Source organism: Coregonus lavaretus (genome assembly GCF_964263955.1).
Source record: "Coregonus lavaretus genome assembly, chromosome: 34".
Lineage (NCBI taxonomy): Eukaryota > Metazoa > Chordata > Actinopteri > Salmoniformes > Salmonidae > Coregonus > Coregonus lavaretus.
In genome coordinates this window covers 5,991,292-6,008,532 of record NC_140021.1, presented here as the reverse complement: position 1 = coordinate 6,008,532, position 17,241 = coordinate 5,991,292, and the positions used below count along the sequence as shown (strand labels likewise).

Here is a 17,241-nt window from a genome sequence, read left to right as displayed (position 1 = left end):
TGTCCGATGCTGTCTCCCCCTGGCAGCTCCCTTTGTCCCACTTATACACACCCTCTAACATCTCTGGGCCTTCCTGGGTTCTAAAATGTCTCTTTTGCTCCTCTCCCTCCCCCAGTGGAAGGTGCGTCGGACGCTGGCCTTCTCCATCCACGAGCTGGCGCTGATCCTGGGGGACCAGCTAACGGCAGCGGACCTGGTGCCCATTTTCAATAGCTTCCTCAAGGACCTGGATGAGGTACGGGTAGGGGTCCTCAAACACCTCTACCACTTCCTCAAGGTCAGTCAGCACCTCTCTCTTTAGCACTGACATCAATATAAGAAAATACTTAATCAGTAATGAATATGGGTAAAAATACTAATAGAAATGATCATTAGAACGGATAGGTAGCCTTTTTTTATTGCTTCATGTTGTGTTGTCTGAAATGTTCCTACAGCTCCTAATGGTTGATATTTACAATAGTGCTGCTGTGTGAGATGATAGTATCCAGGCACTCCTGCTGTATCTTCTGTTATGCAGTGTAGAGTTTCACTGTTCTGCTGTGTGGTCGCAGGGGATCAACCTCTCTCCACCCCCAAATCTTCTCTCCATTCATCCTCTTGTTCTCTCTCCATTTTTTTATTTATTTTTCTCTCTCCGCCCTTCTCACTCTCTATATACTTACCCTGCCTCTCCCCTCCCCCTCTCCCCCCCTCCCCTCCCCTCTCCCCCCTCCCCTCTTCCCCCTCCCCTCACCCTCTAGCTGCTGCACCAGGACACGCGGCGTAAATACCTGTACCAGCTCCAGGAGTTCCTGGTCACAGACAACAGCCGCAACTGGCGCTTCCGATCAGAGCTGGCAGAGTAGGTTCCTCCCTGTTACCACACTTCATTTATCCATTTTATTTCCCCCTGTCAACTTAGTTGTCACACACACCATTAGTAGCCAGACAAGTAGCCAGACCTACAGACAGCATAAGTAGTGACATTACTGTGTGAAGGAGTTTAAACATAGATTTTCAAAGATGACTCTCTTTTGGTGACGTTTTGGTTCTATGGGTCAGGGTAATGTGAAAAGCTGACCAGTGAGTGACCTTGCCCTCTGTGTGTTCTCAGACAGCTGGTGTTTCTACTGGAGCTGTACAGTGGTCAGGATGTGTATGACTACCTTCGACCCCTGGCCTTCAGCCTGTGTATGGACAGAGTGTCCTCTGTACGCTGGACCTCCTACAAACTGGTACGTCCCCCAGCAACACACCCCCAACACGATCACGGCCAGCAACGCACCCCCAACACGATCACGGCCAGCAACGCACCCCCAACACGATCACGACCAGCAACGCACCCCCAACACGATCACGGCCAGCAACGCACCCCCAACACGATCACGACCAGCAACGCACCCCCAACACGATCACGGCCAGCAACGCACCCCCAACACGATCACGGCCAGCAACACACTCATATCTATCTATATATATATATATATATATATATCTCACACAGTACCAGTCAAAAGTTTGGACACAGCTACTCATTCAAGGGTTTTTCTTTATTTTTACTATTTTCTACATTGTAGAATAATAGTGAAGACATCAACACTATGAAATAACACATATGGAATCATGTAGTAACCAAAAAAGTGTTAAAGAAATCAAAATATATTTTATATTTGAGATTCATCAAATAGCCACCATTTGTCTTGATGACAGCTTTGCACACTTTTGGCATTCTCTCAACCAGCTTAACCTGGAATGCTTTTCCAACAGTCTTGAAGGAGTTCCCACATATGCTGAGCGCTTGTTGGCTGCTTTTCCTTCACTCTGCAGTCCAACTCATCCCAAACCATCTCAATTGGGTTGAGGTCGGGGGATTGTGGAGGCCAGGTCATCTGATGCAGCACTCCATTACTCTCCTTCTTGGTCAAATAGCCCTTACACAGCCTGGAGGTGTGTTGGGTCATTGTCCTGTTGAAAAACAAATGATAGTCCCACTAAGCGCAAACCAGATGGGATGTCATATCGCTGCAGAATGCTGTGGTAGCCATGCTGGTTAAGTGTGCCTTGAATTCTAAATAAATCACAGATGGTGTCACCAGCAAAGCACCATCACACCACCACCTCCATGCTTCACGGTGGGAACCACACATGCAGAGATCATACGTTCACCCACACCGCGTCTCACAAAGACACGGCGGTTGGAACCAAAAATCTCACATTTGGACTCATCAGACCAAAGGACAGATTTCCACCGGTCTGATGTCCATTGCTCGTGTTTCTTGGCCCAAGCAAGTCTCTTCTTATTATTGGTGTCCTTTAGTAGTGGTTTCTTTGCAGCAATTTGACCATGAAGGCCCGATTCACGCAGTCTCCTCTAAACAGTTGATGTTAACTCTGGGTCTTCCATTCCTGTGGCGGTCCTAATCAGAGCCCATTTCATCATAGTGCTTGATGGTAGTAGTCTTTTGTAATGTTACACCATCACATCCCTGATAAATATTTCTCCCTCCCCACCATTTCCACATATCTAGAATGTCTTTTGTGTTTTGCTCAGCAACATCATACTCAGCAGGGCGACTTCCTGCTTACAGACGTCAGCAACAACACAATTCAAGTCTGCTTAAGATGGCCTCTGTTGGCTCTTCCCAATATTCGCCTTTCACTGAGGCATGCCCTTATTGGGAAGAGATCATAGTAGTAGTTTAGTGATCACTCAGTAAAACAAAATATACTATTCTGTTAGCAAGACGTCACTCCTCTTTGTATGATGTCGTGTTACTGAGCCCATCTTTTAAGTTCTCTGGGCATCATTTACCCAGAATTTGATGAGGAAATTTGATTGATGGTATTTAAACAGTATATTATGTATTCCTTTTGTGTATTGTTAGGTGAGTGAGATCATCAGGAAGGTGGCGTCGTGCCAGGCGCTGCTGGCAGACTTCCTGAGTGAGCTGGTGGAGAAGTTCTGCCACTCCCCAAAGTGGTCGGGACGACAGGCCTTCACCTTCATCTGTCAGGTGAGGACATCTTCTTCGTCATGTAAATGTAAAAATGTTCATCGTTAGGCTTTGGCGGTATACCGGAGTATTTGGAAGTAGCCACGGGATGGTTTTTCAGCTCCGTTAACAATTTATTTTGAAATGTTGAAATAAATTATTTGTAGCTACTTTAATTAAATACCTGCAGTCAACTTGTGCAATACGTTAGGAAATAAAGCACATTGCGTTGTTCATTTTACCATATTTTTTATTATGAAGCTTACCGGTAGTCCCCAGTCACATGGTGTTTGCTTACAAGCACACAACGACGAGAGTCTGCCAGCAGCAACTTGTGAGTCACTCACTGTTGTGCAGCACACGCCAGGTGATCTAGTTACACTATGGAATTCACAACTAAATGTTTGCCAGCTAGATATCTTCTCTATTCAGTTAACTCTCTAAAATGTGCTAGATGCTCTGTAGTTGTGTATTTGGTTTGCTAAATTAGCTTCTTGCAAAATCAAGCTTCTCTTGATAACAGCAGGGTCCCCTCCTGGATCAATAGCCTTGCTGTCTAATATTTGTTTTGTCTGTGCAGCAAAGTGTGAGTAGCATTTGTAGAACTTTGCGCTGGGATGCAAATATTTTGTTAGACTTTATAAAATGTTCCCAATGTGCTCGTTAGCATTTAGCTAGCATTCGCTATGGGATTTTACACGTACTTGTTAGCATTACTAACGTTGTTATTAAAGAGGGGTTTGAAAAATAGTGCCCCTTGTGTTCAGTGCCGGTATTACCGAAGAGCCCGGGATGGCACAAGGTTGGTATGACAACCGCCAAGCCAATTCATCTTTATTATTCTCATGTCATCTCCTGACCTATCAAACACAAACAGAATCATCCAGTAGGTTAAACCCAATTTTCTCCCACATTAAGAGATACAGTAACAAAGATAAAATAAGAATAACAAAGAAAATAAAAATATCACAAACAGACAGAAATTAAACACAAAAGCTCAGTTTAAATAAAATAATTAATGGAACGTACAGTGTAATCCTGAGACAAGTAAACAACCACCATTATGAGAAAATCCTTGCATTATAATAGCTGATAAATCAGGTTCTAGGTAATTCAAAAAAGGTTCCCACACTTAGTAGAACTGATCCGTTTTAGAATGTAATGTACATGTCAGATATTCCAATGAAACCCATTCAAATAAACTCAGCAAAAAAAGAAACGTCCTCTCACTGTCAACTGCGTTTATTTTCCGCAAACTTAACGTGTAAATATTTGTATGAACATAACAAGATTCAACAACTGAGACATAAACTGAACAAGTTCCACAGACATGTGACTAACAGAAATTGAATAATGTGTCCCTGAACAAAGGGGGGGGGGGGGTCAAAATCAAAAGAAAGTCAATGCAGCTGGTGGCCACACCAGATACTAAGTACTGCTGTGCATCTCCTCATGGATTGCACCAGATTTGCCAGGTCTTGCTGTGAGATGTTACCCCACTCTTCCACCAAGGCACCTCCGAGTTCACTGACATTTGTGGGGGGAATGGCCCTAGCCCTCACCCTCCAATCCAACAGGTCCCAGACGTGCTCAATGGGATTGAGATCCGGGCTCTTCGCTGGCCATGGCAGAACACAATGGCAAGACACATTCCTGTCTTGCAGGAAATCACACACAGAACGAGCAGTATGGCTGGTGGCATTGTCATGCTGGAGGGTCATGTCAGGATAAGCCTGCAGGAAGGGTACCACATGAGGGAGGAGGATGTCTTCCCTGTAACGCACAGCGTTGAGATTGCCTGCAATGACAACATGCTCAGTCTGATGATGCTGTGACACACCGCCCCAGACCATAACAGATCCTCCACCTCCAAATCGATCCCGCTCCAGAGTACAGGCCTCGGTGTTACGCTCATTCCTTCGACGATAAACGCGAATCCGACCATCACCCCTGGTGAGACAAAACCGCGACTGACACAGTGAGGATGATCTGCTGTCCGTCCTGTCTCCTTGTAGCGCTGTCTTAGGCGTCTCACAGTACGGACATTGCAATTTATTGACCTGGCCACATCTGCAGTCCTCATGCCTCCTTACAGCATGCCTAAGGCACGTTCACGCAGATGAGCAGGGTGACTGATATTCTGCAAAAGGTACAGGGATTGGACTGCTGAGGACTGGGGTAAAGTCATTTTCTCTGATGAATCCCCTTTCCGATTGTTTGGGCCATCTGGAAAACACCTTGTCCGGAGAAGACAAGATGAGCGCTACCATCAGTCCTGTGTCATGCCAACAGTAAAGCATCCTGAGACCATTCATGTGTGGGGTTGCTTCTCAGCCAAGGGAGTGGGCTCACTCACAATTTTGCCTAAGAACACAGCCATGAATAAAGAATGGTACCAACACATCCTCCGAGAGCAACTTCTCACAACCATCCAAGAACAGTTTGGTGACGACAAATGCCTTTTCCAGCATGATGGAGCACCTTGCCATAAGGCAAAAGTGATAACGAAGTGGCTCGGGGAACAAAACATTGACATTTTGGGTCCATGGCCAGGAAACTCCCCAGACCTTAATCCCATTGAAAATTTGTGGTTGATTCTCAAGAGGCGGGTGGACAAACAAAACCCCACAAATTCTGACAAACTCCAAGCATTGATTATGCAAGAATGGGCTGCCATCAGTCAGGATGTGGCCCAGAAGTTAATTGACAGCATACCAGGGCAGATTATACTTCAGTATACCATAGTAACATCTGACAGAAATATCTCGTAACACTGAAGCAGCGAACTTTGTGAAGAGCAATATTTGTGTCATTCTCAAATCTTTTGACCACGACCGTAGACCAGTACCTTTTTGTAATTTGGAACATGACCATAAGCAATGTGTTGGTGTGTCTGTATCAGTTGTACATTTGAGACATTGAGGAGGAGGACACGGGGCTAAAAGCATGTCTGTGGTTTGGGGATATATGCAATCTGTGTATTATTCTTAATTGGATTGCTCTAGTACGATTACAGCTAGATATTGTTTTTGCATATCTCCAGATGTCCTCCCACAGCTCCTCGTCAATAGTAACACAAAATGATTTCTCCCACAGTCGCTTGACCCCCTGTGTGTCAACAGTAGAAAAGGACCTTAAAGCATCATAAAATAAACTTGGACATTTTCCTTTGTGAGGGGGGGGGAAAAAAAGCATTATTTCAATGACAGACACATCAGGGTTGCCAATCAAGGTGGTGCTCTTCAAAATGTCTTACTTACTTTGGGAGTTGATATTTCTCAACCATCTGCTCAAATGACAATAAAATCTTTACAGCTAATAAATCATTTAGTCTGCCTATGCCCTTTTTATAAAGCCAAATGTTAGCAAGCATCCAGGTTGTTAAGAATGGAGGTAAGTGCAGAGGTTAGTTTGGACTGACCTCCATGCTTTGAGTGTAATGGGATTATTGCAGTCATCTTTTACAGATTTGAAGCTTCTGAAAAATAAAAGATCTTGCTAGGGGTATTTTGAAAAAGTCTCAATATCTATCCAAATAGAATAATTGTTATTTGTGATCCAATCAGAAATATTATGTAAGTGGGCACCCCACTGATAAAACCTAATATTGGGCAGAGCCAAGCCCCCCATAGAACCTGGCAGCTGCAATATTTCCATTTCAATTTTTTTTGCCTTGCGTTTACTCCATATGAAGGAACTTAACCAGCCATTTAAGTATTTTATTACCTTATTGGAAAGTAAGACTGGGATCATTTGGATTGGGTGAAGTAGTCTAGGTAAAATGTTCATTTTTTATTTTTTTCAAGACGGATATTCTACCCAACCATGAAATCGGAAGAGTTCCAGCGCTCCAGATCCTGTCTTATTGTGTCAAATAAGGGAACAGAATTGGCTTTGTACATTTGCTGGAATTTAGGAGTTAGGAATATACCCAGATACGTAAAACCTGAGGGAGACCATTTAAAAGGAAAGGGGGGAGAGGTAGGAGGTACAGAGCTAAGACTACCAAGTGGCATTGCCTCTGATTTTAGTTAAATTAATCATGTAGCCTGAGAATACACTGAATAATTCATTAATATTAACAACAAGAGATGTAATTGAAGTCTCGGGGCTAGAGATGAATATGAAAACATCAGCTGCCAAGATTTTTAATGAAGGTCCATTTTTATTGAAGAGCCTTTAGTTTCCCCACCCACATATTATACAGTGGAGTGAGTGGCTATGGTTGCTAAGAGGACACTGTTTTCAACGGGACACTTGACATTGTCCCCACCATTTATTTGATAACATGAGTGGCACCATTCTCTGTCCCACAATGTGTCTATTGTGTTGGAGGACAATGAGATCATGATGACTGAGTGTGTGTGAGTCCAAGAGGTCAAGTGTGTTAACGCGCAAACACACACACACATTTGTGCTTTCTGTTCTGTCTCGTGCATGCACTCACGCACACAGAATCACACACTCCCCTAATCCATCTCTAAAACACACACGCTCTGACCATCCTCCCTCTCTCTCTTTCTGTCAGCTGGCGATTGAGGATGACTGTGTGTCGTTGGAGCAGTTCTCAGAGCACCTGCTAGCCCCTCTGTTACAGCTGGCCTCCGACCCCGTGGCCAACGTCAGGGTGCTGCTGGCCAAGACCATCCGCCAGAGCCTGCTGGAGAGAGGTACACACACACACACCTGCATGCTCCTCTGACCAATTCCATAGAGTTAGGCCTCGGAAACAAGCAATTATGGCTTCATTTGTTGTATTTTATTGTAAAAAATAATAGTATTTATGAAATACAAAGTAAGGATTTACTTTTTACTGCACTAATATATACACTGCTCAAAAAAATAAAGGGAACACTTAAACAACACAATGTAACTCCAAGTCAATCACACTTCTGTGAAATCAAACTGTCCACTTAGGAAGCAACACTGATTGACAATACATTTCACATGCTGTTGTGCAAATGGAATAGACAACAGGTGGAAATTATAGGCAATTAGCAAGACACCCCCAATAAAGGACTGGTTTTGCAGGTGGTGACCACAGACCACTTCTCAGTTCCTATGCTTCCTGGCTGATGTTTTGGTCACTTTTGAATGCTGGCGGTGCTTTCACTCTAGTGGTAGCATGAGACGGAGTCTACAACCCACACAAGTGGCTCAGGTAGTGCAGCTCATCCAGGATGGCACATCAATGCGAGCTGTGGCAAGAAGGTTTGCTGTGTATGTCAGCGTAGTGTCCAAAGCATGGAGGCGCTACCAGGAGACAGGCCAGTACATCAGGAGACATGGAGGAGGCCGTAGGAGGGCAACAACCCAGCAGCAGGACCGCTACCTCCGCCTTTGTGCAAGGAGGAGCAGGAGGAGCACTGCCAGAGCCCTGCAAAATGACCTCCAGCAGGCCACAAATGTGCATGTGTCTGCTCAAACAGTCAGAAACAGACTCCATGAGGGTGGTATGAGGCCCCGACGTCCACAGGTGGGGGTTGTGCTTACAGCCCAACACAGTGCAGGACGTTTGGCATTTGCCAGAGAACACCAAGATTGGCAAATTCGCCACTGGCGCCCTGTGTTCTTCACAGATAAAAGCAGGTTCACACTGAGCACGTGATTGAGATGAGATCCTCAGACCCCTTGTGAGACCATATGCTGGTGCGGTTGGCCCTGGGTTCCTCCTAATGCAAGACAATGCTAGACCTCATGTGGCTGGAGTGTGTCAGCAGTTCCTGCAAGAGGAAGGCATTGATGCTATGGACTGGCCCGCCCGTTCCCCAGACCTGAATCCAATTGAGCACATCTGGGACATCATGTCTCGCTCCATCCACCAACGCCACGTTGCACCACAGACTGTCCAGGAGTTGGCGGATGCTTTAGTCCAGGTCTGGGAGGAGATCCCTCAGGAGACCATCCGCCACCTCATCAGGAGCATGCCCAGGCGTTGTAGGGAGGTCATACAGGCACGTGGAGGCCACACACACTACTGAGCCTCATTTTGACTTGTTTTAAAGGACATTACATCAAAGTTGGATCAGCCTGTAGTGTGGTTTTCAACTTTAATTTTGAGGGGGACTCCAAATCCAGACCTCCATGGGTTGATACATTTGATTTCCATTTGATAATTTTTGTGTGATTTTGTTGTCAGCACATTCAACTATGTAAAGAAAAAAGTATTTAAGATTATTTCATTCATACTTTATTTTTTTGAGCTGTGTGTGTGTGTGTATATATATATATATATATTACACACACACACACACACACACACACAGTTGAAGTCGGAAGTTTACATACACTTAGGTTGGAGTCATTAAAACTCGTTTTTCAACCACTCCACACATTTCTTGTTAACAAACTAGTGTTGGCAAGTCAGTTAGGACATCTACTTTGTGCATGACACAAGTACTTTTTCCAACAATTGTTTACAGACAGATTATTTAATTTATAATTCACTGTATCACAATTCCAGTGGGTCAGAAGTTTACATACATTAAGTTGACTGTGCCTTCTAAACAGCTTGAAAAATTCCAGAAAATGATGTCATGGCTTTAGAAGCTTCTGATAGGCTAATTGACATCATTTGAGTCAATTGGAGGTGTACCTGTGGATGTATTTCAAGGCCTACCTTCAGACTCAGTGCCTCTTTGCTTGACATCATGGGAAAATCAAAAGAAATCAGCCAAGACCTCAGAAGAAAAATTGTAGACCTCCACAAGTCTGGTTCATCCTTGGGAGCAATTTCCAAACGCCTGAAGGTACCACGTTCATCTGTACAAACAATAGTACGCAAGTATAAACACCATGTGACCACGCAGCCATCATACCGCTCAGGAAGGAGACGCGTTCTGCGTTCTGCAAATCAATCCCAGAACAACAGCAAAGGACCTTGTGAAGATGCTGGAGGAAACAGGTACAAAAGTATCTATATCCACAGTAAAATGAGTCCTATATCGACATAACCTGAAAGGCCGCTCTGCAAGGAAGAAGCCACTGCTCCAAAACCGCCATAAAAAAGCCAGACTACGCTTTGCAACTGCACATTGGGACAAAGATCGTACTTTTTGGAGAAATGTCCTCTGGTCTGATGAAACAAAAATAGAACTGTTTGGCCATAATGACCATCGTTATGTTTGGAGGAAAAAGGGGGTGGGTTGCAAGCCGACGAACACCATCCCAACCGTGAAGCACGGGGGTGGCAGCATCATGCTGTGGGGGTGCTTTGCTGCAGGAGGGACTGGTGCACTTCACAAAATAGATGGCATCATGAGGAAGGAAAATTATGTGGATATATTGAAGCAACATCTCATGACATCAGTCAGGAAGTTAAAGCTTGGTCGCAAATGGGCTTCCAAATGGACAATGACCCCAAGCATACTTCCAAAGTTGTGGCAAAATGGCTTAAGGACAACAAAGTCAAGGTATTGGAGTGGCCATCACAAAGCCCTGACCTCAATCTTATAGAACATTTGTGGGCAGAACTGAAAAAGCGTGTGCGAGCAAGGAGGCCTACAAACCTGACTCAGTTACACCAGCTCTGTCAGGAGGAATGGGCCAAAATTCACCCAACTTATTGTGGGAAGCTTGTGGAAGGCTACCTGAAACGTTTGACCCAAGTTAAACAATTTAAAGGCAATGCTACCAAATACTAATTGAGTGTATGTAAACTTCTGACCCACTGGGAATGTGATGAAAGAAATAAAAGCTTAAATAAATCATTCTCTCTACTATTATTCTGACATTTCACGTTCTTAAAATAAAGTGGTGATCCTAACTGACCTAAAACAGGGACTTTTTACTAGGATTAAATGTCAGGAATTGTGAAAAACTGAGTTTAAATGAATATGGCTAAGGTGTACACTTCCGACTTCAACTGTGTGTGTGTGTGTGTGTGTGTGTGTGTGTGTATGTATGTACACTGCCAGTGGCGAATTTGCCAATCTTGGTGTTCTCTGGCAAATGCCAAACGTCCTGCACGGTGTTGAGCTGTAAGCACAACCCCCACCTGTGGACGCCGGGCCCTCATACCACCCTCATGGAGTTTCTGACCGTTTGAGCAGACACATGCACATTTGTGGCCTGCTGGAGGTCATTTTGCAGGGCTCTGGCAGTGCTCCTCCTTGCACAAAGGCGGAGGTAGCGGTCCTGCTGCTGGGTTGTTGCCCTCCTACGGCCTCCTCCACGTCTCCTGATGTACTGGCCTGTCTCCTGGTAGCGCCTCCATGCTCTGGACACTATGCTGACAGACACAGCAAACCTTCTTGCCACAGCTCGCATTGATGTGCCATCCTGGATGAGCTGCACTACCTGAGCCACTTGTGTGGGTTGTAGACTCCGTCTCATGCTACCACTAGAGTGAAAGCACCGCCAGCATTCAAAAGTGACCAAAACATCAGCCAGGAAGCATAGGAACTGAGAAGTGGTCTGTGGTCACCACCTGCAGAACCACTTCTTAATTGGGGGTGTCTTGCTAATGGCGTATAATTTCCACCTGTTGTCTATTCCATTTGCACAACAGCATGTGAAATGTATTGTCAATCAGTGTTGCTTCCTAAGTGGACAGTTTGATTTCACAGAAGTGTGATTGACTTGGAGTTACATTGTGTTGTTTAAGTGTTCCCTTTATTTTTTTGAGCAGTATATATCTCTCTCTCTATATATATATATATATCTATCTATCCAGTCAAAAGTTTGGACACCTCAGTTAATGCTTTTTTCTTAATTTTTATATTTTCTACATTGTAGAATAATAGTGAAGACATCAAAACTATGAAATAACACATATGGAATCATGTAGTAACCAAAAAAATGTTAAACAAATCAAAATCTATTTTATATTTGAGATTATTCAAATAGCCACCCTTTGCCTTGATGACAGCTTTGCACACTCTTGGAATTCTCTCAACCAGCTTCATGAGGTAGCCACCTGAAATGCATTTCAATTAACAGGTGTGCCTTCTTAAAAGTTAATTTGTGGAATTTATTTCCTTCTTAATGCGTTAGAGCTAATCAGTTGTGTTGTGACAAGGTAGGGGGGTATACAGAAGATGGCCCTATTTGGTAAAAGACTAAGTCCATATTATGGCAAGAACAGCTCAAATAAGCAAAGAGAAACGACAGTCCATCATTACTTTAAGACATGAAGGTCAGTCAATACGGAACAGTTCAAGAACTTTGAACGTTTCTTTAAGTGCAGTCGCAAAAACCATGAAACGGGTTCTGATGAGGACCGCCACAGGAATGGAAGACCCAGAGTTACCTCTGCTGCAGAGGATCATTTTGTCAGAGTTACCAGCCTCAGAAATTGCAGCCCAAATAAATGCTTCACAGAGTTCAAGTCACAGACACATCTCAACATCAACTGTTCAGAGGAGACTGCGTGAATCAGGCCTTCATGGTCGAATTGCTGCAAAGGACACCAATAAGAAGAAGAGACCTGCTTGGGCCAAGAAACACGAGCAATGGACGTTAGACCGGTGTAAATTTGTCCTTTGGTCTGGAGTCCAAATTGGAGAATTTTGGTTCCAACCTCAGTGTCTTTGTGAGACGCGGTGTGGGTGAACGTATGATCTCTGCATGTGTATTTCCCATCGTAAAGCATGGAGGAGGAGGTGTTATGGTGTGGGCGTGCTTTGCTGGAGACACTGTCTGTGATCTATTTAGAATTCAAGGCACACTTAACCAGCAATGGCTACCACAGCATTGTGTGCAAGGCTGTCATCAAGGCAAAGGGTGGCTATTTGAAGAATCTTAAATATATTTTTATTTGTTTAACACTTTTTTGGTTACTACATGATTCCATATGTGTTATTTCATAGTTTTGATGTCTTCACTATTATTCTACAATGTAGAAAATAGTAAAAATAAAAACTCTGGAATGAGTAGGTGTCCAAACATTTGAGTGTGTGTGTGTGTGTGTGTGTGTGTGTGTGTGTGTGTGTGTATATATACAGTGAGGGGGAAAAAAGTATCTGATCCCCTGCTGATTTTGTATGTTTGCCCACTGACAAAGAAATGATCAGTCTATAATTTTAATGGTAGGTTTATTTGGACAGTGAGAGACAATAACAACACAAAAATCCAGAAAGACGCATGTCAAAAATATTATAAATTGATTTGCATTTTAATGAGGAAAATAAGTATTTGACCCCCTCTCAATCAGAAAGATTTCTGGCTCCCAGGTGTCTTTTATACAGGTAACGAGCTGAGATTAGGAGCACACTCTTAAAGGGAGTGCTCCTAATCTCAGTTTGTTACCTGTATAAAAGACACCTGTCCACAGAAGCGATCAATCAATCAGATTCCAAACTTTCCACCATGGCCAAGACCAAAGAGCTCTCCAAGGATGTCAGGGACAAGATTGTAGACCTACACAAGGCTGGAATGGGCTACAAGACCATCGCCAAGCAGCTTGGTGAGAAGGTGACAACAGTTGGTGCGATTATTCGCAAATGGAAGAAACACAAAATAACTGTCAATCTCCCTTGGCCTGGGGCTCCATGCAAGATCTCACCTCGTGGAGTTGCAATGATCATGAGAACGGTGAGGAATCAGCCCAGAACTACACGGGAGGATCTTGTCAATGATCTCAAGGCAGCTGGGACCATAGTCACCAAGTAAACAATTGGTAACGCACTACGCCGTGAAGGACTGAAATCCTGCAGCGCCCGCAAGGTCCCCCTGCTCAAGAAAGCACATATACAGGGCCGTCTGTAGTTTGCCAATGAACATCTGAATGATTCAGATGAGACCAAAATCGAGCTCTTTGGCATCAACTCAACTCGCCGTGTTTGGAGGAGGAGGAATGCTGCCTATGACTCCAAGAACACCATCCCCACCGTCAAACATGGAGGTGGAAACATTATGCTTTGGGGGTGTTTTTCTGCTAAGGGGACAGGACAACTTCACCGCATCAAAGGGACAATGGACGGGGCCATGTACCGTCAAATCTTGGGTGAGAACCTCCTTCCCTCAGCCAGGGCATTGAAAATGGGTCGTGGATGGGTATTCCAGTATGACAATGACCCAAAATACACGGCCAAGGCATCAAAGGAGTGGCTCAAGAAGAAGCACATTAAGGTCCTGGAGGGGCCTAGCCAGTCTCCAGACCTTAATCCAATAGAAAATCTGTGGAGGGAGCTGAAGGTTCGAGTTGCCAAACGTCAGCCTCTAAACCTTAATGACTTGGAGAAGATCTGCAAAGAGGAGTGGGACAAAATCCCTCCTGAGATGTGTGCAAACCTGGTGGCCAACTACAAGAAACGTCTGACCTCTGTGATTGCCAACAAGGGTTTTGCCACCAAGTACTAAGTCATGTTTTGCAGAGGGGTCAAATACTTATTTCCCTCATTAAAAATGAAAATCAATTTTTGACATGCGTTTTTCTGGATTTCTTTGTTGTTCTGTCTCTCACTGTTCAAATAAACCTACCATTAAACTTTTAGACTGATCATGTCTTTGTCAGTGGGCAAATCAGCAGGGGATCAAATACTTTTTTCCCTCACTGTATGTGTGTGTGTGTATATATGTGTATATATTTATGTATATATTTATATGTATGTATTTATGTGTATGTATATCATTTTATTAATCCCCAATAAGGAAACACAAGTATGCGAATGTTCTTCATATCTTCAGCTGAACTGCAGTTGAATCCTCATCACATCTGTCCTCTTCATCCTCTGTCGTCCCCTGCAGAGTACTTCCTGCATTCTGCCAACTCCCACCAGGAGGCGCTAGAGCAGACACTGGTGGCCCTGCAGATGGACCTGGACAAGGACGTCAAGTACTTTGCCAGCGTGCATCCTGGGAGCACTCGCCTCAGCGAGGACGCCATGAGCACCACCTCCTCCACCTACTGAGCCCAGACCACCCCCCTCCCCACAGGTTAGGGGGCAGAGGGCTTGCGGTATGCCCTTTACTGGCACTTCTACTTCTAAACAACCAGAAGGGGAGGACCCATGCATCAACACAACTTGCCCAACGCAGTGCAACACAACTCGACTCAATACAACAGAATTATTTAGTGCTTCGATTTTTATTTTAAATTTTTTTGCCACATAAGCCTTAAGTGTCTTCCTTTAAACTGGAAAATACTTGAATGTCCGGAGTGGATTCAATGACTAACAAAACGAATGGAAAAAAAACGCACAGGGAACGGAGCTGGACCATTTCTCCCCATCGGTTCCTCCTCTCTCGCGCACGCACTCATCCTCCCCAGACTTAGCGGAAAAGCCAGTATCTCACAAGCTTTATCGAACCACGTAGCAGGACGACTGTCTCCAACTCAAAACGTTTAAACGGTGTAAAGTTTCTGTAATTGCTTTTTCTTTTTGATACTGTATAAATGACTCCTATGCTGCATATAAAAAAGAAAGTCTGTACCATCACAGCCTTCTTCTGTGGGCAGTGTCGGACGTAGCACGTTTTCTCCTACAGGGCTCCGGCTTCCATTGTTTTAACTCTCTAGTGCAGCACATTGTTGTACCCATAGACAGAGGGCCACCCCCTGGCAGACAGGGGTTCCTGTTGTCAATGAAAAATACATGTATTTTTATTAATATTATGGCTGTCCGTTTGCGGCGTTTTAAGTAAACGGAGAGATATCCAATTGTAAAAGGTCAGCACACACTCACTTGAAACGTGGTATTTTAACCTGAGAATAAAATACTGCGACCCCCCCCCCCCTATCCAACCCCTTCTGTTCTCCCCTTTGCTTCCCCCCCTCCTCCTCCTCCCTTATACCCTATCTGTACATATCTCAAGGAACTTTTCCATTTTGATCAACGATTATGAATAGTATTGTGATACACATTTTTTTATTTTATTTGTTTTACCTGTCTCAACATTAAATAAAAAGCAGGCACAAATTTGTAGGCGTATTTTGTTTGTGTAAACTGGAGGGAGGGATGGGGGGACTGAGGCTCTGGAACGGATGTTTCTCAGGATATTCTTAACACCAAAGGGGAGTTTTGTATACAACTGGTGCCATGCCCTGGCTGGGATTAAATTGGATTGCGGATTATAAGCGTTGTGGCTTTAAGGCAATTTACAGTAAACACTGCATATGTCGGCTCAATCGGAAATTGCCTTAAGTTGCAATGCCTATAACCCGCGATCAGAATGTATCCCGGCCTTTGTCAGACTAGTGTTGTAACATAAGTATTTATTTATTTTTAAGCATCAAAATCATTGAGCCACTTACGTGAAGACTTTTCTTTACCTGTGTACCTTTACCTTATTGGATTTTATTCTGAAGGCATAAACTAAAACCACACCGGTATTCGAACCAGGTACGTGCTGTATGGCAACCCTTGTTACACCACGTGCAAGCCTTTCCGTCTGTGTTGTCGCTCTTTGCTCTCACCGGTCACTCTAAACTACGCCCACTGGTCCTTGAGCTAGAAAATCATTAGTTAGACTAAATTGTGTTGAATCAAACCAGGGACCTGTTGCAGCGCAACTCGTGTTTTTTACGCCCTCCACAACCCTCCGACCTCAATCTCTACATGACTGGAAAACCCCAGTCGCTAAGGTCCGCTGATCACTGAGCTTTCTTCCAATAAAATGTTTATTCTGAAGCATTCTGAGGTTAGAGGTATACTAGAAAGCAGCATCAGTGAGTTAGCCATCTAACTTCAAATATTGTATTTATCTGTTTTTAAGCTAGTGTACAAACCAAATGTAAAAGAAGCAAAAACGAAAGAATGGTTAACATAGAAATATAGCGCACATGGAACAGATCTACCGCTTCTTAGACGTGCTTTCAATGAGAATGACAGATCTATAACACACATTTCTATGTGAATTTGGTTGGGTCGCCCAAAAAGTTACATATTGAAGCTCTAAAGTTAATTTGTGTTTTTGGTTGTTGAGCCAATTGGACCATGCCAATTTCAAGCTTATCTAAAAAATTAAAAACATTTTCACAATATTTAGAAGTTAACTGGCTAACTCATTAATCCTGCTTTGTAGTATACCCTTCTGCCACCAGGACAAAATCACATTCTTACAGGTTTGCATGTACATTAAAACACTAACTCACTGTCATTTTCATTAACCAATTGAGCTCGCCAGCTTTTAGTCCTAAAAACCAGAAATGAGTTACCTTTGGTTCGTTCAGCCATTCCTATGGGGAAACAAGTTTTGGAAAAAACGCAGAAAATAAGGTCTGATGTTAAGACAGGCTTAGGAGATCATACATGACCAAAAGTATGTGGACACCTGCTTCTCGAACATCTCATTCCAAAATCATGGGCATTAATATGGAGTTGGTCCC

At 43.8% G+C, this 17,241-nt stretch overlaps 1 protein-coding gene across 2 annotated transcripts in view; it reads left to right on the top strand.

The window, feature by feature from the left end:
- The window catches only part of LOC311109098 (serine/threonine-protein phosphatase 4 regulatory subunit 1-like), a 28,180-nt gene extending 12,351 nt beyond the window's left edge, over positions 1-15,829 (top strand). For both annotated transcript variants that reach the window (XM_084151903.1, XM_084151902.1), the window contains exons 14-19: positions 116-277; positions 741-841; positions 1,094-1,214; positions 2,865-2,993; positions 7,501-7,642; positions 14,661-15,829. In XM_084151903.1, coding sequence (XP_084008029.1) covers positions 116-277; positions 741-841; positions 1,094-1,214; positions 2,865-2,993; positions 7,501-7,642; positions 14,661-14,824 — 819 coding nt within the window. In that variant the 3' untranslated portion in view covers positions 14,825-15,829. The remainder of the gene's footprint in view (positions 1-115; positions 278-740; positions 842-1,093; positions 1,215-2,864; positions 2,994-7,500; positions 7,643-14,660) is intronic.
- Positions 15,830-17,241: the final 1,412 nt, after the last annotated feature.